General features: G+C 51.8%; 2 protein-coding genes across 2 annotated transcripts in view; one reads left to right on the forward strand and one right to left on the reverse strand.

Annotated features, from left to right (window-relative positions):
* The window catches only part of DNAH1 (dynein axonemal heavy chain 1), a 73,409-nt gene that overhangs the window by 51,732 nt on the left and 3,027 nt on the right, over positions 1-18,650 (forward strand). The window contains exons 53-76 of the mRNA XM_019619889.2: positions 35-206; positions 543-734; positions 1,517-1,627; positions 2,652-2,837; positions 7,103-7,294; positions 7,732-7,899; positions 8,541-8,732; positions 8,995-9,126; positions 9,499-9,624; positions 10,280-10,399; positions 11,338-11,487; positions 11,657-11,817; positions 11,925-12,150; positions 12,235-12,430; positions 13,128-13,279; positions 13,748-13,944; positions 14,257-14,401; positions 14,830-14,988; positions 15,570-15,701; positions 16,187-16,357; positions 16,863-17,042; positions 17,129-17,305; positions 18,052-18,222; positions 18,404-18,534. Coding sequence (XP_019475434.1) covers positions 35-206; positions 543-734; positions 1,517-1,627; positions 2,652-2,837; positions 7,103-7,294; positions 7,732-7,899; positions 8,541-8,732; positions 8,995-9,126; positions 9,499-9,624; positions 10,280-10,399; positions 11,338-11,487; positions 11,657-11,817; positions 11,925-12,150; positions 12,235-12,430; positions 13,128-13,279; positions 13,748-13,944; positions 14,257-14,401; positions 14,830-14,988; positions 15,570-15,701; positions 16,187-16,357; positions 16,863-17,042; positions 17,129-17,305; positions 18,052-18,222; positions 18,404-18,534 — 3,939 coding nt within the window. The remainder of the gene's footprint in view (positions 1-34; positions 207-542; positions 735-1,516; positions 1,628-2,651; positions 2,838-7,102; positions 7,295-7,731; positions 7,900-8,540; positions 8,733-8,994; positions 9,127-9,498; positions 9,625-10,279; positions 10,400-11,337; positions 11,488-11,656; positions 11,818-11,924; positions 12,151-12,234; positions 12,431-13,127; positions 13,280-13,747; positions 13,945-14,256; positions 14,402-14,829; positions 14,989-15,569; positions 15,702-16,186; positions 16,358-16,862; positions 17,043-17,128; positions 17,306-18,051; positions 18,223-18,403; positions 18,535-18,650) is intronic.
* LOC104913127 (HAUS augmin-like complex subunit 3) lies at positions 3,113-11,322 on the reverse strand. The gene is made up of 5 exons (XM_010718368.3): positions 10,723-11,322; positions 5,436-6,625; positions 4,836-5,275; positions 4,220-4,436; positions 3,113-4,105 (listed from the first exon to the last, which is right to left on the reverse strand). The coding sequence occupies exons 2-5, from the start codon at positions 6,606-6,608 to the stop codon at positions 3,887-3,889; spliced, it is 2,049 nt and encodes a 682-aa protein (XP_010716670.2). The 5' UTR covers positions 6,609-6,625; positions 10,723-11,322; the 3' UTR covers positions 3,113-3,886.

Raw genomic sequence — 18,650 nt, forward strand, 5'->3', positions numbered from 1 at the left:
GTAACGTTTCTTTTCTGCATGCCTTCCCATCCAGCCCTATTGGAGAAGTGTTCCGTGCACGCTTGAGACAGTTTCCCTCTCTTGTGAACTGCTGTACCATTGACTGGTTTAACGAGTGGCCTGCTGAAGCCCTGCAGTGTGTTGCATTTTCCTTCTTGCACGAGAACCCACATCTTAGTGCCAGCACCGATACCGTGGATGGGATGGTAGGTGCCACACAAAGCACAGCTCTTATATGTGCTTCATCTCCAGCTGCACATAGGCAACAAATGCAGGACACCTGCAGAAAGGTCCCATCCTGGAGCAGTAATGTTTCATAATCAGTTCATTAAAATCCAGAACCAATTAGATTTTATATGCCTTGAAATACGAAGTTCATTTCTTACCCTGTGTGGCACTGAAGCCCACATGCACATACAAGCTCTGCTATGAGTGTACACTAAGGCACTTTTAAGCCCACCCCCCTGTGCTCTCTACCCACACTCTATAGACTTGCCTAACATACAACACTGAATAAAATCGTTTTTTTTCCTTTCTTGTAGGTTCAAATGTGTGTAGAAATCCATCAGAGTGTGGCAAGGAAGTGCCAGGTGTACCTGGCTGAGCTGGCCAGACACAATTATGTCACTCCTAAGAGCTACCTCGATTTCCTCAGCATCTTTTGTTCCTTGATTGGAAAAAAGAAACAGGAGCTGAAGACAGCCAAAAACAGGATGGAAGGAGGCCTGGACAAGGTCTGTCCCCCACAACCCATGCTCAGAGCATTGTTTTTATAGCTGCAGAGATGTGGTGAGATGCCCCACACAGTGCTGGTTAACAGGAGAAAACTCATGCTACAGCAAATGAGAACGATGCGCTCTGCTGGGCTCAGTCCTCCCATAGGTCTGAGTCTGCAACAGTGCTAAAAGCAATAATGGTCCCCATACTTTGGGTACTATAGAGTTCTCTGTTAGCCCATCTCTCAGGATCTTCCTTATTAATCTTTTAATTGAAAGCCTTATAACAACAGCATGCTTCTGCTCACTGACTGCCAGGAGCTTGTGTACTGAAAGTGCCTGCAGGCTGCAGCTTGGGAACAACAGCCTCAAGCTAATGTTTCCCATGCTAGACATGTTCAGAGCACAGCTAGTACTTCTTTATAGACAATAATGCATGCCTGAGTCTGGGTTTGGATTATAAGACGCACAAATACCCCAGATAGCAAATGTGAGTGAGGAGGCCCCTAATCCAAACACTATGAACCAGCAGTTGGTTAGGATGGACTGGAGCAGGCAGTAGCAGAGCTGACCCCACAGGAAGGCTGTCTCTGGGACTTCATGCACGTGCCAGCCACTCACTAACCTCTTGCCTGTGACACAGGCACCATTAGGCAGTCCTGTCTAAGCACATCACAGCATTAGAGTTGGATTGTGGACCATGGCAAGACCTGTATCATACAGCACGACACCAGGCAAGAAACACCCACCAGGGCAATGCATACCTTCCCTGGGGCTCTCACTCTATTCTGCTCCCACAGCTCCTGCAAACAGCCGAGGATGTAGCGAGGATGCAGGAAGAGCTGGAGTCTGCCCGCCCTCTCCTGGCCCAGGCAGCCAAGGACACGCTGGCAACCATGGAGCAGCTGCAGGTACTGCTGCTGGACGGCCCCACAATTTCCATATTTACACCTCTGACTGCTCATACTGAATGCAGAGTGTGGGGAGGCCTTGCAGAACTTGCAAGGAATCATGCTTTATCTGCAAGTACAAGAGCTCCAGATTAGTTACTGCAGTAGATATTTATACAGAGCAGCTCTGCCAGGGAGAAGTATGCTGGGGACCCTCACACCCTCCTAGCTGGTAATGGCTCATCCATTCCTGCGTGAAGCCACAGCCCAGGGAAGCAAGAAATCAAGCTAGCAGCTCCCTTTCCTCCCTGGATAAGCTCCTTGCACACACAGGCTGTTACTAACTCAGTCCTTGGGTAGCCTGAGGCAGCCTAAGGGCCAGACCACTGCTTCTAAAGGGCTCCTTCCCACACCTCCCACCATACACCTGGACATTGATCCAGCCTGCCCTGCCAGCCTGAAGCTCAGGGGTTATCACACAGTCACTCAGGTTGCTGACAAAAAGGGATCTCCTTCTTCCCTCCTCCTAAAGTTCCACCTGCCCATCTCTCGCTGTGGCATGGCTACACTGAGGCACAAACACTACACAGCCCTGCTTGCAGAGTGGTCTACACACACACTTCTCTCACACAGCATCCTCAGGTGACCTGATCCACTCACAGAACAAGATTTGGCTACATTCTACATGCCCTTGGTACCTCCTGGTAGTGCTTGAATCCTTAAGGACTGACAGAATGATAGATGTAGAAACAAATCTCTGCACATCTTATTCCTATATCTCCCTATATGTTTGCTGTCACATCCACTCCCTGAGCTAACTGGTAGAACAGCTAGTTCCTACTGGGCTGACACTGTTCCAGGGCAGCCAGAGCTGGAGCTTGTGGATCTTCTCTACGATCTCCTGCAGTTATGACAGAGCAGCATGCGTACGCTGGAAGAAAAACTATGGTTATTATGACTGCTGTGATCCTTACCTAGCAATGCAGGGCACCAAATAGGTGCTCTGGGTCCAGCTGTGCTTCTGAGACTGTCTCTGCTACTGCAGGTGGACACAGCTGTTGCTGAAGAGACAAGAACTGCTGTTCAGGCTGAGGAGATGAAGGCCAATGCAAAAGCCCAGAGAGCCCAAGCCATCGCAGATGATGCTCAGAAGGACCTGGCTGAAGCTCTTCCTGCCCTAGATTCTGCTCTGGCCAGCCTGAGAAACCTGAAAAAAAGTGATGTTACTGAGGTAAGCTTAAGGGGGATGGTGGCACAGGTGGGTGTTGTGGTAGAATGAGTTTCTGAGGGGCAGGAAGGACAGCAAGGCTTTGAACTTAGTCTGCTACAGCTGAGCTGAACAGCACTTTGCTGCAATTCCTCTTGTATAAGCTGAAAAGCTTATAAGCTTCCTGTCCACAGCCTTTTCCACCACCTCTCTCCCTTGGGCACATATGGTGGGCTAGTTGCCTGCACATCCTCCACCAGTCACTTCTTCACTTCTCTGTCTCACAGAGAGTCATGCTGTAGTCACCTATAATAGTGCTGTCCCTGTCCATGGGAGCAAGCAATGTCATGATGCCACCCTGAGTGTCAGCTGCAGAGCATGGACATAGACCTAGTGGCACACCTAGCCAGCAAGCTCTTTGGAAAGGGGATCTAATACTAGGCAGAGGAGAAGAGGCAAGGGTCAGTGGGCTAAGTTTAAGGAAACTGGCTTGAAATAGAATGGTCAAAGTAAAAAAAGGTAGCCCTGAATCCACAGTAGGAAACATCACAGCCCGTACCCATAACCTCAGCAGCTACAGATAGGGTCCTCAGCAAAGGATTGTGGTAGTAGATACAGGGTAGGAGTTTTTACTGCACAGGGCAGGACAGTTATGGTGAGAAGAGACAGACTCATTCTTCTGCAATAATGAAAAACAGACCTTTTTATTTTCCCCAAAACATGCACAACTCCTTTCCCCAAGAAGGTGGAGAAGGATGCAGGCAGCACCCATCCCGTTGTAGAGCTGTCATGGCAAGAAGTCTCCTCACTATACAAGGTTTCCAACTGCCAATTCTAAGTGCTTCAGATTCTTACACATCATCTTACCCTTCCAGGGGCTTTCAGAAACTCTCCACTTAAGGAATGAGCTCCATGCTTATTTTAAGCTTAACTACTGACCATGACCATGCCCTGCCACTGGAGCCAGTCCAAGATAAACGCCTCATCCCAACTAGATGAGAATACCACTTTGCACAACGAGGAGAAGGCATCATTTTGATCTATTCCTTTGCATAGGGCAGCTCCATCAGTAGTCACTTGGAGGAAGACAAAGCCTCCTTCTCCTGCTCTTCCACCATCTCTCTCAGCCGATCCTCATTGCAGAAAAAATGAAGGTAGAGTTTGCGCTCTGCCTGCAGGTTGGGGTCCTGCAGAGATCTGCGCTTAACCTTCAGGTCACTCAGGAGTTCTGTCAGATTTTGGTGCAGAACATCCTGCATGGTGATCAGCTGCTGCATCACTTCAGTAGTCTCCTGAAGGGCAGAAACCAAATGCATTAAAACACACGCAGTATATAAACAGATTAGTCCACCTACTGTGCAACCCTAATGGAGCAGGGGAATGGATGGACAGAGCTCCTTGCTTACTGGAGAGCAAAGCTGCAGTTGTTTGGAGTGATTGTGCAGCTGCCAGTAGAGCTCCTCTATGGTTGACTCCAGGTTGGATTGTTGGGGTATAGGAGCTGCCAGTTGTGCTTCCAGCTCCCTCTGTTCCTGCACCAGCTGGGAGCTACGGGCTGCTATGGCCTTGTAGCTGCAGGATTGCTGGTCATCCTGATCTTGCCCCATCAGCACACCCCAGAGCCTGCAAGAGACAAGGCAACCAGAGATGTGAGCATCTGACAGCACAAAGGAAGAGCAGGGCTCAGGGGACAACGTGTGCTATGGGAGTAGGATGCCAGTGGCTGTGGTGTGACAGTGAGAGGACAGCTGAAGATGTGCCTCTATGCTTCATCCTAGGAAAACTTTCGTTTGAATGAAGATGCTCTTTTCCAAGGCCATTCCTCACTGCATCACTCCCAAAACAGCCAGGAAGAAAATGGTACCATCTCCTGGAGAATTTCACTCCACCGTGGAGTCAGGGTGGCCCAGCACTGGTAGAAGAACACTGATAGCTTTCATCTACCAGAAGCTTTCCCTGTTCCCGTGCCGTGTCCTCCATGTCTTGTTCACTCCTCATGCACACACAGACCTAGAACCTTACCGCATGGCTATGGAGTCTTCGGGCTTCTTCTGCGTGCATGCAGAACCCTTCATGGAGGAGCTGGCCTCTTTGCAGCGTTCATGATATGCCTGCAGCTTGGTCTGGGCATTCTTCAGGGCAGTTTCTATCTCTCCCAGCCAAGCAGCCTTCTGGTCCAGCTCCTTTTTCTCCCATTTCAGCTGGAGCTCCAACAGATCCAGGCGGCTTTTCTGGCTCGCCACCCATGCAGCTGCCTCCTCCTGCCTCTGGCCAATATCCTGCAGACGAGTGTTATCCAGATGGAATTTCTCCTGCAGGACGGGCAGGAGGAAGAGGCTGGCTGCTGCCTTCACCTGGGGCAGCAGCTGGTGGGTCTGGATCTGAGCAATGTCACAGCGCAGGGTGTGAAGCTGCTGCTTGAACGTGGCAGCAGCGTGACTTTGGAGCTTGGCTTCTACAACCTGCCGTATGAGGGAAGATAAGGGAGACCACCATCAGGGCACACTGCTGGCACTGCCCGGCTTGGCCACAGCCTCTAGGCACAGTGTCTGGTGGATGAGCGCTGCAGCACAGGCACACCGTGCTACAAAGGACGGGATTGGAAAGGAGCATTAATCCTACCTTGTTCTCCTTGAGAGCTTTCAGAGTCTTCTGGGCCCAATTTAATGCAGCACAGTTGCCTTCCACTTTGGCCGATATGGCTATAACCTCTATCTGAGCACAGATATACGCTGTCTCCAACTGGCACAGCTCCATCCAGAAGTTGTCTCGGTTGCCCAGCATTTCATCTCCATTAGTCCTAAGGCTTTTCAGCCCCTTCTGATTGATGTCCATTCTCTCTGTGTCATCCGGGCTGTCACCTTTCTCCTCCACGTTCCCCACACTCAGCTCTTCACTCTCACTCCTCCCGTCCACTGGAGGTTCTGCCCTTGAGCCTTGAATCTTTATTCCCCGGCTTTCAGCTGCCACTCCTCGGCCTGTCTCTGCATACTCTGGATGAGGGGCTGCTCTTCTTCCTCCCATTATTTCTGAGGCTGAGTCCACTTGTATCTTAGCCTCCAGCCCTTCCTGCACACTGCTTTCTGGAGTCTGAGCACTCCCAGGCAGGACCTGCTCCATTAAACGCTCTAATGCATCGGTGAATTGTTGTTCAAGCTCTATGTAACTTCTGAGGTCCATCTCATGCAGCAGTGCTGGCGGCTGGCCTTTCCTTGCTTCCTCATACTCCTCTACCTGCTGCTTTGCAAGCTCAATGAGCTGCTTCAGGACAGCGGTGGTTCGAAAGATCTCCACTCTCAGCTCCACGTGAGCCTTCCTCAAGACCTCCTTTGTCGCCTTCTCCTCTTCCTCCAAGTACCTCAGCTCCTGCTGCAGGCTGGCCGCCCAAACCTGCAACTTGTTGAGCTGCCAGAGCTGATGGGCACGGTAGCCCTTCAGCTCCTGGATCTCCTGCTCCCTTCCCTCAGCCTCTGGTATCACATGTTTGAGCTGCAGGGTCTTCTGGCACTTCTGCAACACCTGCTCAAGGGCATCACCTTCCAGGATAGGCTTGCCTGCAGCCGCCAGAGCATCGTAGGCCTGCACCTCAGCTGGGCTCAGCACATTCTCTTCTCCCACTGTTTTGCAGAACCACATGATGAACTGCTCTGTCTCGGGGCAGTCAAAGAGCCAGTCAAAGTCCTTCTTACAGAGGGTATCTGCCTGTGGGTAGAACAGCCGCAGTGTCTTCACGAACTCTGCCCCCCTATTGACTTTGTCTTGGAGGAAGGTCTGGGAACGTCTCCGGCTGGACATGGCAAAGATGGCCAACACTAGGAGGGACAAAGCAGGAGTTATTCCTAAGAGCCCTGACACCCACAGCCATCCAAGAGGTGCCCCAGTAGCTCTCCTAGCTGTCTGCTTGAGGAAAGACTCCAGCCGTCTCTCCACAACCGATGCAGACCCACTCCTGTGTTGCAGGCCCTGCAGCATTCTCAGAGTGGAGTACAAGACAAATGAGAGCCCACAGAGCAAGAGAGAAAGCCTACCCCATGTCTGCACTTCCCCCTTCCCCAGGGACATACTCTGGTTGCTTTGCCAAGACATCTACAGCCTGAAGATATCCGTCATAGAGCATTGGGGCAGAGCTTTTTTCAGCCTCCTCAGTTTTCTCCATAGCTTTTCTGATAATCAGCTTTCTCTTCTGATACCTCTCACTCCTCTCAGTGTCCTTCCTCCACCCCGGCTAAGGTTGAAAAACCCATCTCACCAAGGACCAAGCCAACCCATTGTCTCCATTTGGGTTTAAGGTACGAGCGATGCAGCGGCCTCCCCTGGGTGTGAAAATGGTGATCGAAGCAGTCTGCATCATGAAGGAAGTCAAACCCAAGAAAGTGTTAGGGGAGAAGCTGGGCACCAAGGTGGATGATTACTGGGAACCAGGCAGGGGCCTTCTCCAGGACCCAGGGAAATTCTTGGACAGCCTGTTTAAGTATGATAAGGTAAGTGGCAACAGAGCGGAGCTGTGACTGGGGATTGTCATTACCTTGCAGTTTGTGCTCAGAGCAACGAGGCTTAAAGCTCCTTCCAGGCAACACCTTTCAGTAGCACTGAGGATAAGGAAGCGTTTGGCCTGAAAGCTCCTGTGTCAGCTGGCTTCATTGCTTTGGACTGTGGGACCTCTGCTCTTTCCACTTGAAAGAGCTGGATGGAAATCCAGATATATGGTATAGGAAGGGATTTACCCAAGCCCACTGCTGTGCTTTCCAAGCCTCATTACAGAGCAGTGTGATTCTCTTGCTCCAGTGCAATGCCTTCACTGCCCTTAGCAGTCCTGGGGCAGGCTGCAGCCAGTGGGAGAAGCCTTTTCTGACCCTCCTCCATCAGATCTCTGGCACCCTCATCTCCAGTCTCCTTTCTCTCTCACCGCTGCTCACAGGACAACATTCCAGACACCGTGATCAAGGCCATCCAGCCGTACATTGACAGTAAGGAGTTCCAGCCAGCTGCCATCTCCAAGGTCTCCAAAGCTTGCACCTCCATCTGCCAGTGGGTGCGTGCCATGCACAAGTACCACTTTGCAGCCAAGGTTGTGGAGCCCAAGCGGGTAAGAGGCAGCATGGTCAGGTTGCTCTTGGTGTCAGGGGACACAGGACTGCGGTCCTTTCTGTGTGATGACGAGAGTCCCCAGCTTTGGTGTGCAGCTCAGGATTTAGACTCCAGTCAAGCCCTGACAGAGCCACTGAACCCAGAAACCCATTAGCTTAATAAAGCGGGGAAAAATCATACTGAGACAGAATTGATGCTGTGTCCTTAGGGCCAAATCCTAACTCAATAGAAACTACTTCCAGAAGCGCTCCCATATCTCATTGGTGCTTCAGCTTAATCCTCTCCAAGCCTAGTGTTTTCTGTATTATTATTCTGGGGTAAGCAGAGGAAACTTTCCTCCTGTTCAAGAATGGGCCACATCCTGAGCAGTAAGCTCGTGCAGGCTCCTGGCTTTTTGAAACTGCACACAAACTACTTCCTCACTCCTGCTTTTATTCCTGGGCTTGGAGAATCTCCCATGGAGTTCTGCAGACCAGCCTTTGTTGCACAGGGAAGGATCTCAGCTCGTTAGTGCTTGTATGGAAAAAAAAAAAGTCACAGTTCTTTCCCAGACTAGCTCCTGCTGGATGGTCTTGGTTTTTGGGGAGGAGCCTGACCACAAGCACAGCATTACCACTGTTTCCTTGAATATCTCCCCAGCAAGCCTGGCGAGAGGCAGAAGAGGACCTGCGTGCAACTCAGCAGGTCCTTGAGGAAGCTAAGCAACGCCTGAAGGATGTTGAAAGTGGTATTGCCATTCTGCAAGCCAAGTACAACAGCTGCATAGCCAAGAAGAAGGAACTGGAGATGAAGTGTGAGCAGTGTCAGCAGAGATTGGGCCGTGCTGCTACGGTAGGGAACAGCTCTGCCTACTTACCACAGAGAGCCTGACTTCGGGCCAAGGAGCACAGTGGTGAAAATCTGTGCATGCCACTTCCAGCAACATTATGTGCCTGCAGCTTATGGCAATGCTAGATTGGAGTTGCCTGGCCAGATCTCAGCAGCACATTAGGGCTGATGTAGCTGATCTTCCCTGAGCCGCAGCTCCCTTAGCCAGTTACAGGGACAGATGAGAGCAACACAGCAGCTCTCACATGTGCATCTCATTCCACAGCTCATAAACAGCCTGGCTGATGAGAAGGTGCGCTGGCAGGACACCGTTGAGAACCTGGATTACAAGATCAACAACATTGCTGGGGATGTGCTGCTTGCAGCTGGCTTTGTCGCCTACCTGGGCCCTTTTACTGTAAGTATGCAGTGCTCCCTGCAGTGGGCTCTATTGGCTGCTCTGCTCTCCTGCCCTTTGCTGTTGCCAGCTAAATGGGCTTCAAGTCAGATTCTGCCCTGCACAGTTTGCTGTACTTGCCAGCCCCTCTGGTGACCTGGCTGCCCAGGATGTCTGCCAACACTGCCTTGGCATGTGGCTACCTCCTCAGAGCAAGGTCAGAGCTGTAACACCACAATCCCTTCAAGCTGGACACACAGAATAGGGCAAAAGGATGCAACCTCCCTCCTGGATCTCTCTCCATTTGTGCTAGAGGCTGCACATGGTCACGTTTGAAAGAAGCGGGAGGGTTTTGTTGCTACTAAAAGACTGTGATGGTGCTTCTTGTGGCAGGGACACTACCGCATAGCACTGTGCAAGGAGTGGCTGAGCAAGCTCTCAGAAAACAATATTCCTCACACCAAGGAGCCAAACGTGATCAGCACTCTTGGGGACCCTGTGGAAATCCGCTCCTGGCAGGCAAGTTATGGAAAAGATGATACAGGAGGCTGAAAAGGCAGGGGACAGGACTGCTTCAAGGTAAAGATTAAAACACTCAGCACAATTAATTAGGAACTACTTTACCAAAGGAGAGACCCCAAGAGAGCTCAATAGTTACATCCAGGGCACACTGCTCAATGAGCAGAAGAGGACCTGGCAGCATCCAGGGCAGCAGCAGCCCTGGATGCATCATACAGCTCAACCTGTTGGGCTTCCACTTTACACAGCACAAGATTACAGCAAAGCCTCAGCCATAGCCTGCCCACCCCCTAACTCAACCAGCACAGCTCTGTCCTATGGCTCAGCTGCTCCAAAGAGAACTGCATCTCTTCAGAACCCTCACCACCATCCCCTACCCAGCCATAATCTCCACAGCAAGACCACATAGGGGCCAGGATAGCAAGGGCATCTCAGGATAAGCCTTATTACATATTGTAGCTACCATCTTGCGTGACTAAACAGAGCCAAAAGGCACTCCCTGAATCTGAGCCCCAGAATTGATCCGGCACACACAGCAGATAAACACATTAAAGAGAGAACAGGCCAGCCAGCTTCTGAAACAAGGAGATCAGCTGTACTGTGTTTCCAAATGCTCCCAGTGGCTGCTAAACTAAGATTTTTTTTCCCCAATTAGATTGCTGGTTTACCAAATGACACGCTGTCTGTGGAGAATGGGGTAATAACACAGTTCTCCCAGCGATGGACTCACTACATAGACCCTCAAAGACAAGCAAACAAGTGGATCAAGAACTTGGTAAGATCCACAGGGTAAAAAGCTAAGTCTGTGGGGGTGAGGAAGCAGCTTTCTGCAGCACGAAGCCTGAGGCTGCTACGCACAGAGCTGCACCCTGGTCCTCCCAGCATCAAGCAAGGTCTGTATTCATACCAGTTGAATTTCCCTGTTTAGAGAAATCAACACAAGGAAGCAGGGGCCTTCTGTAAGCAAGCAAAGCATCGATTTCTGGGGATCTTTCATTCTTCATACTCTAAAACACACAAAACAATAGTAATATGCCCTATAACAGCCTTTAGTGCCTCTGGGACAGAGAGCTCAGAGTGACATTGCTTAACCAGTACCTGGTGCCAGAACAAGGATCACTTCCTCTTCCCTCTCTCCAGAGAGCCCTCTGGTGCCCTTTTAGAGGACCAAGAAGATGACTCTGGCAGATGCTGCTGTTGTATTCCCACCCACCTGTTCTCACTTTGCAGGCAAACGAGCTCTGAGATGCCATTGCTGGGCTCTGCTTGAAGGAGGTTTCTCCCAGTCCCCTGCTTTCTGGTGTTTGTTTGGGCTGTCTGTAGTATCTGCTGATGTTCCATGAGTGGAGTAAACTTGCAAAAATAGCCAAAAACTTGCTAAGCAAGACAAGATGTAATTTCTGCTGCTTCAGAAAGTTAAATCTGCCTAGCAGGGGGTGTGCCATGCACATGAATGATGGGCAGGACACGGCTGAAGTGGGATTAGGTGAGCTTGGTAGGTAACAGTGAGGTTGGCTGAGCCTTGGTCTGCACACCTCAGCAAACGTCACATCAACAGAAGTGCTGTAGATGTGGCCTCTAGTCTGGGTCCAGCTTTAGATGAGCTGTTAGCCCCATTCACTCTTCATCTCCTCAACATAGCAGTAGCAGAGCCCTTAGTATCAGATCTGCATAGCCCTGGGCTCTTCTCTGCATTCCCCTTTTGCCTTTCAGGAGAAGGTGAACCACCTAGAAGTGGCCAAGCTGAGTGACCGGGACTTCCTCTGCAGTCTGGAAAATGCCATTACTTATGGGAAGCCCTTCCTGCTGGAGAATGTCGGCGAGGAGCTGGACCCAGCCCTTGAACCCATCCTGCTAAAACAGGTCCTTTGGCTTGCTGCCGTGGCCAGGTTGGATGGGGGTCTGCCAGCAACTTTGAGCTGCTCTGTGCATCTCCTCAGGCTCCCTCCTCTCTGCAGTGCAGAGGGCACACGGGATGCCTTCTCTCACAAGAATTGACGTCCCAGCCCTTCTCCTTTTGTCTCTGATGCAGACCTACAAGCAGCAAGGCAGAACAGTGCTGAAGCTGGGGGATTCGGTGATCCCTTACAACGAGGATTTCAAGCTGTACATCACCACCAACCTGTCCAATCCCCATTACAGCCCCGAGATTTCCACAAAACTCACCCTCATCAACTTCACCATCTCACCCAGGTCCGTGCTTACCCCAGCAGCTGCTCACAATGTTTAGCTTTATTCTTTACGGCCCTCAAGCCTTCGGGCCTGTTGTCTTTACCCTCACCCCATGGTTTTTGTTTCAGTGGCTTGGAGGACCAACTGTTGGGACAAGTGGTGGCTGAGGAGAGGCCTGACTTAGAAGAGGCTCGAAACCAGCTGATTCTTAGCAATGCTGAGATGCGTCAGGAGCTAAAGGAGATAGAAGACCAGATCCTGTATCGGCTCAGCACTTCCGAAGGAAACCCTGTGGACGACTTGGAGCTCATCAAAGTGCTAGAAGCATCCAAGCTCAAGGCAGGGGAGATCCAGGTATGAGGTGTGGGTGTTCATTCACTGCAGCCACCCGTCCCCTGCCAGCACTGCACAAACTGCAACATCTCCTGTGTCCCTCAGGCCAAGATGAAGGTAGCAGAGCAGACGGAGGAGGACATCAACACCACACGCTTGCAGTATGCCCCTGTTGCTGTCCGCACGCAGATCCTCTACTTCTGTGTCTCAGACCTGTCCAGCGTGGACCCCATGTACCAGTACTCACTGGAGTGGTTCCTCAACATCTTCCTCATGGGGATCAGTAACTCTGAGAGAGCAGGTACGTGCCTGAAATGGTCCCTTCCCATCCCTTTCTTCACACCAGGTTCCTGGCTTAGAAGCTAGGGCCGTGAAGAGTCAAGGCAGATGTGCCCCTTGCATCAGCTCTCCGCGTGGCCCAGAGCTGCCCATGGTTGTGTCTGCACAGCACAGGTTTCAACCTGCCCTCCTCTTCTGCACTCCTCTGTTGCCCCATCTGACCAGACAGGGAGATGGTAATGCAAGGGCACAGGCAAGGCGTGTGCCATCCTGGCAGCAGTGTGGCTCTGCTTTTCATAGAGCCACCTCCACGTGTGGCTGTTGGCTGCCACTGCAATCCACCCAGCCGTGCATGGCAGCCAGGATAGTGTCAGGGGCCCTTCTGACTGCTGTGGTGCAGTGACTTCCTCCTAGTGCTGGGAGAGTGCTTTATTCCACACTGGCTCTCTTCTGAGGAAAAGCAGGAGCAAGCAGCTCCTTTGCCCAGCTGCAGAAAACACCCTTTGTTTGGGGTTGCTTTGTTTAGGTATGAGGCCTGTCCTGACCCCTTCCTCCACACTGCTGTGATTGCACGTGCACATCAGGATACGTCTGACACATCTGGATGACATGTTTTTCTCAGGGGATTCTGCACTAAGTCTGTATTTGAGAGCAGCATCTGTTGTGTTGTGCACCTTCCACGTCACCACTGCCTTGTCTGGTCATTGGTTTTTTTCCAGATACTGTGAAGGAGCGGATCACGAACATCAACGACTACATCACCTTCAGTCTCTACAGCAGTGTGTGCCGTAGCCTCTTTGAGAAGCACAAACTCATGTTTGCCTTCCTCGTTTGCGCCCAGATCTTGATAAATGATGGGCAGATTGATATGGTAAGCAAATCACTCCAATCCTTGAATAGGATCCCCAGCAGAGCAACCCAGGCTCAGGTGTACAGTCCCCTTGCTTAGCATGCTGGTGTGGCAAAGACGCCTTGTTCCCTGGGGCTGGGTGTAAATGTGGCAGGCTGGTTGGCAAACCTAGGGCCTTTCTGTTCAGTCAGATCTCTTTGCCTTTCCCTGTGCCTATGTGCAGGGCTGAAGCACTGCCGGTCTGCTGCAAAGGCTGGTGAATTTGGAGGGGTTAGGCAGGGATTAGAGGCTGCAGCACCACAGAGGAAAGCCAACAGCAATCGAAAGGCGGTGTTAATCTCACCAGACCTTCTGATTCACTCATTCTTCCACACGCACCCCTGGCAGGAGCAGCAGCCATAAGGTTGCTACCAGATACAGCACAAACCTGCACGCTTCAGGCCAGGCAGGTGGGCTGTAACCCACGACCTTGTACTGTCCTGTTCTCAGGATGAGTGGCGATTCCTGCTCTCAGGGGGAACTATAAAGGAGATGCAGGAGAACCCAGCTCCAGACTGGCTGAATGAACGAGCATGGGGAGACATCCTGGCTTTGAGCAACCTGAAGAACTTCTCTGGCTTTGCCAATGACTTTGCTGCCAGCCTTGCAGCATTCAGGGCCATCTTTGACAGCCACAAGCCTCACAGGCAAGTGTCCCAAGCTTTGTCAGTTTTGTTGTACTGTGCCAGGCACACGATGGCATCGCTGGAAGAGCACGAGGTGCTGATTCAGCCACAGTACCAGCTCTGCTCAGCGCAGTGCTGGCTGGAGCTTGGGCTTCTGGCACTCTTGCTTGCCCAAGACAGAGTCCAAAAACAGCCGTTGCTCTGTTTTGCACTCCAATAGTTTCAAAGCTATGAACGTCAGCTGACTGGCTGGAAGGTCCTTGTTCCTCCTCAGACTCCACAGCCTCCTGCGAAATATCTTGAGTGCTCAAAATACAAATAATTGCTTTGTAGAGAGCCCCTGCCTGGGAAGTGGGACGTTGAGCTTGATGCCTTCCAGAAGCTGCTGGTTCTGCGGTGTCTGCGGGGAGATAAGATCACCAATGCCATGCAGGACTTTGTGGCACTGAACCTGGATCGGCGCTTCATTGAGCCTCAGGTAATCAGCCTAAAGGAAGCACTGCTGGAGGAGAGCTGCAAAAGGGCCAGCAGCTTTTTCCAGCTGCAGCAAGGATGCCTCCCTCCAGCCACAGAGGAGGACTGTGCCAGCAGGCTCCAAAGCTGGACAATACTTACGTCTTAGAGGAGGGAAATCCTCCCTCTCATCTAGCAGTACTATCTGTACTGGGAGGGAGCAGTTACCACAAGCATACAAATGGAAAACTAATCACTGCCCTGATCCTAATTCTGCCAAAGCAGAGCATTACCAGGCCCTTATGGGACATGCTTCTGGCTTCTTGTCTCCAGCACCACACCGGTGGCACAGGGAGGGCTGGAGGTCCAGTTGGGTGAGGTGGTGCTGTGCATGGTGCCAATGTGCAGCCCTGATGCACAGCCCTCTACTGTGACAAGCTGTCTCTGTTGCAGACCGCTGACCTCTCCATCGTGTTCAGGGACTCCAGTGCCACCATCCCCCTGGTGTTTGTGCTGTCCCCAGGCACTGACCCTGCTGCCGACCTTTACAAGTTTGCTGAAGAGATGAAGTTCTCCAAGAAACTCTCTGCCATTTCCCTGGGTCAAGGCCAGGTAAGCTGCTGACCTGGGGAAGGACGGTCCTGCTGGCACTTCTGGTGATCTCACCCAGTTCCAAAAGGCCAGACATCTTTGCAGCACAATGAAAGCACTTTTCTGCCCCAAGGTCCTCACTCACGTTTCTTCTGCTAGCTGGAAGAGCCAATTCAGCAGGGAGGGCTGCAGCTGTTCCCCTGCTAGAGTCCTCCATCCTCCTAATATGTCCCCAGTTCCACCTTCCCACACCATGACCCACAGGCTGCTGAGCTGCAAAGGGCTGTTGTTGCACCATCAGCAGATGGTGACAATCCAGCCAAACCCTGGGAACAAAGCCAAGCTGTCAAGCTAGAAAGTGATCTTTCCACCCAGCAGCTGTCTCCTTGTCTGGCTTAGCAGGGCACAGCCTGAAAGACCAGGATCTGATCCCTTCTCATCTGTGGAGTCTCCTTCTCTGGAGATATTCAAGTCTCGCCTGGACGCCTACCTGTGCGACCTGGTGTAGGGAACCTGCTTTGGCAGGGGGGTTGGTCTCGATGATCTCTAGAGGTCCCTTCCAACCCCTACAATTCTGTGATTCTGTGATTCTGCCTCCACAGGGCCCCCGTGCTGAAGCCATGATGCACAGTGCCATGGAGCAGGGAAACTGGGTCTTCTTCCAGAACTGCCACCTGGCCCCCAGCTGGATGCCTTCACTGGAGAGACTCATTGAAGGCATAAACCCCAACAAGGTGACGTGCATCCTGTGGCTGGGAACATGGAGAAAACCCTTTGCTACCATTCCACACAACAGTGGTGGCTCTGGTCCCCAGTAAACAGGGTGCTGTGCCTTACTCTGATGTTCTGTTCTTCCAGCTGCATTGCTTAGCATGCAGCCCTGTTTCTCCTGTTCTGCAGATGCAGAGAAACCACCTTACCTGGTGGCCACTGTAGCGGGGAGACATGGTATTTGCATCTCTCATCTCCTCTGAGATTGCAGTTTTGCAGCTGCTATGACCACTTGCTGAAGTTTCCATTCTTTGGGACTTTCGGTGTCATACACAGCCTTGAGGTTCCAGCAACCAGAGGCTTGCACTAAGCTGTTAATTGAGCAGCTTGCTCTCTGATGGGGGGACTGGAGCAGTGGGAGAAGCCCAGACCTATATGCATCCCACCCACAGGTTCCCCATAACAGCAGTGTCAGTGCAGGAGCATTTACTGCCTTCTGATCCTCCAGGTGCATCAGGACTTTCGCCTCTGGCTCACCAGTCTACCAAGCAACCGCTTCCCTGTGTCCATCCTCCAAAACAGCTCAAAGATGACCATTGAGCCTCCCCGTGGGGTCAAAGCCAATCTGCTCAAGTCCTACATCAGTTTCAGCGATGACTTCTTGAATTCCTGCCCCAAGGTAAGGCCCAGCTTTGCTGTCCCCAGCCCCTGCCTGCTCCTATGCACACTCTCCCCCTGGACACCGCTCCTCTCCAGACTCAGATCTCCATTAGAGTTCTCATTTAGCACTTCTGTGGAATCATAGAATGATAGAATAGCTGGGGTTTGAAAAGACCTTAAAGATCACCTCCCTCTCACATGCTAGAGAAGGGGTGGCGGTATCTCTCATAAGCCTACATCTACTCTGTGATAAGCCAATTAGAAATTTCACTGTGACAAACAGAAGCAACAGTATTGTGGAGGCCTGGCAAAGGCACCTGCAGCTTTGAGCAAGAGAGCAGGCCCACAGCCTTCCCCAGTGCAGCAGCTTGGCTGAGGTTTCCACCTCTCCAGATTCCAGCTGGTGTTGGTGACTTAGCACATCTCATTTTCTGCCTGCTGCCGTGTCCCAGAAAAGACTTACATCTTCCAAGGATGTCTCCTCCCAAGCTGAGCATCTCCTCTCCCTCCTTCTCTGCCCACAGGTCACAGAGTTTAAATCCTTGTTGTTATCACTTTGCTTCTTCCATGGGAACATGCTGGAGAGGAGGAAGTTTGGGCCACTGGGGTTCAACATCCCCTACGAGTTCACGGATGGAGACCTCCGCATCTGCATCAGCCAACTAAAGATGTTCTTGAGCGAGTACGCAGACATCCCATACAAGGTAAGCACGTGAGCTGACCCATTCTGGGCAGGCAGTGGCTCACGATGGATGCATGCGTTGGATAGCCCTCGTGGGATCCCTCACAGGTTCTGAAGTACACAGCTGGGGAGATCAACTACGGTGGCCGTGTGACCGATGACTGGGACAGGCGCTGCGTGATGAATATTTTGGAAGATTTCTACAAGCCTGAGGTTCTGACTCCTGAGTTTGCCTATTCTGAATCTGGGATCTACAAGCAGATCAGTACCTCTTCAGACCTCGATGTAAGTACTCAAGTAACAAAATGGAGCTTTACAGATCCAGGGGGGGTTGTCGTAGTGCAAAGGGTGTGCGCTTCTCCCTGAAACCCACAGTATTTCCATTCCCCTGGGGGAATGTAAGTTTAAAAGAATGTGGAGATCTCCAGCTGCTTTCGGGAAGCTACATCTTTTTCAAGCAACAGGAGGAAAATCTTGTTGATGTGCACAGGAGGGAGTTGTAGCTGTTGCCAGCATACCTCATCTGAAAGCATTTGTGCTCTGAACCACTTTGATATCACATACTTGAAATGCCTGAGGAGCTTTGTGCGGGAGACGCTGCAGGAAGCTCACTGCCAAGCTGCCCATTCTTTTAATGTGTATTTGCTTTGACACAAGTGTGATTTAACTCCCCAGCCAATGCATGAACTAGGGCCTCCAAATGTGGCTCAAAGGAGCCGTTAGTCCTTCAGCCTCCCCTTCTGCACTACCCAGCATAACTCAGGGCCCACAGACACTGCCCTTAAGTCATACTTGTGAATTACCATTCCTGGCTGCCACACGAGACAAGGAGCTGTAAAGGTCAGAAGCTCAAACAATAAGACAAGGGCCAGCTTCCACCTGAGCCTGCAGGTCTGCAGGCTGCTGGGTTTGGCTCCTCGAGCAGCCCTGGCTTTGGTTATTTCTGGCCAGGCCCATGGCAGCCAAAAGGGCTCACGGTTCTTGTGCTCCCAGCCCTGCCATCTCTCACAGCCGGTGCAATTCCTCCCCAGGGGTACCTGCAGTACATCAGGAGCCTGCCACTCAATGACAGCCCGGAGCTTTTTGGTTTGCATGACAATGCCAACATCACCTTTGCTCAGAAGGAGACCTTTGCTTTGCTAGGGGCCATCCTGCAGCTGCAACCAAAGACGTTCACACTGGGTGGCTGCAGCAGGGAAGAGGTGGGTTCCCCAATTCCACTGGAATTCTGGCACAAGCAGTGAGCGCAGACCACATCCTCACATGCTGTGCCAGTGTCACCCTGCCCAGCAGCCAATGGCTCTGCCATTCAAATGTCAGCTCTCCCCCTTCCCTGCATCCGTGGCTGGCTGGATGCTCACCTGCTTGCTGTCTGCCTTCCAGCTGGTGGAGGAGACTGCAAATGAGATCCTGGCAAAGCTGCCTGCCCCCATGGACCTGCAGGAGGTGATCTGCAAATACCCACTGCTCTACGAAGAGTCTATGAACACAGTACTGGTGCAGGAGGTGATCAGGTAATCCCCTGCAGCCTCCTGTCCTGGTCCCTTGGGGAATGAGAGGGATGTGCAGGCCCCTGCTCCCCTCAGGGAACCTCATTGCTGAGCAGTGGGGTGACAGCAAGGTATCAAGT

The sequence above is a fragment of the Meleagris gallopavo genome, chromosome 14 (genome assembly GCF_000146605.3).
Source record: "Meleagris gallopavo isolate NT-WF06-2002-E0010 breed Aviagen turkey brand Nicholas breeding stock chromosome 14, Turkey_5.1, whole genome shotgun sequence".
NCBI lineage: Eukaryota > Metazoa > Chordata > Aves > Galliformes > Phasianidae > Meleagris > Meleagris gallopavo.

What these genes read in the sequence shown, in the direction of transcription:
- LOC104913127 (XM_010718368.3), bottom strand. Translation starts at nt 6,608, where the DNA reads ATGTCCAGCCGGAGACGTTCCCAGACCTTCCTCCAAGACAAAGTCAAT. An exon ending in AAGCTCTCAAGGAGAACAAG is followed by an intron (nt 5,276 to 5,435) that starts GTAGGATTAATG and finishes CTCATACGGCAG; the next exon opens with GTTGTAGAAGCCAAGCTCCA. An exon ending in AACTGCAGCTTTGCTCTCCA is followed by an intron (nt 4,106 to 4,219) that starts GTAAGCAAGGAG and finishes TCTGCCCTTCAG; the next exon opens with GAGACTACTGAAGTGATGCA.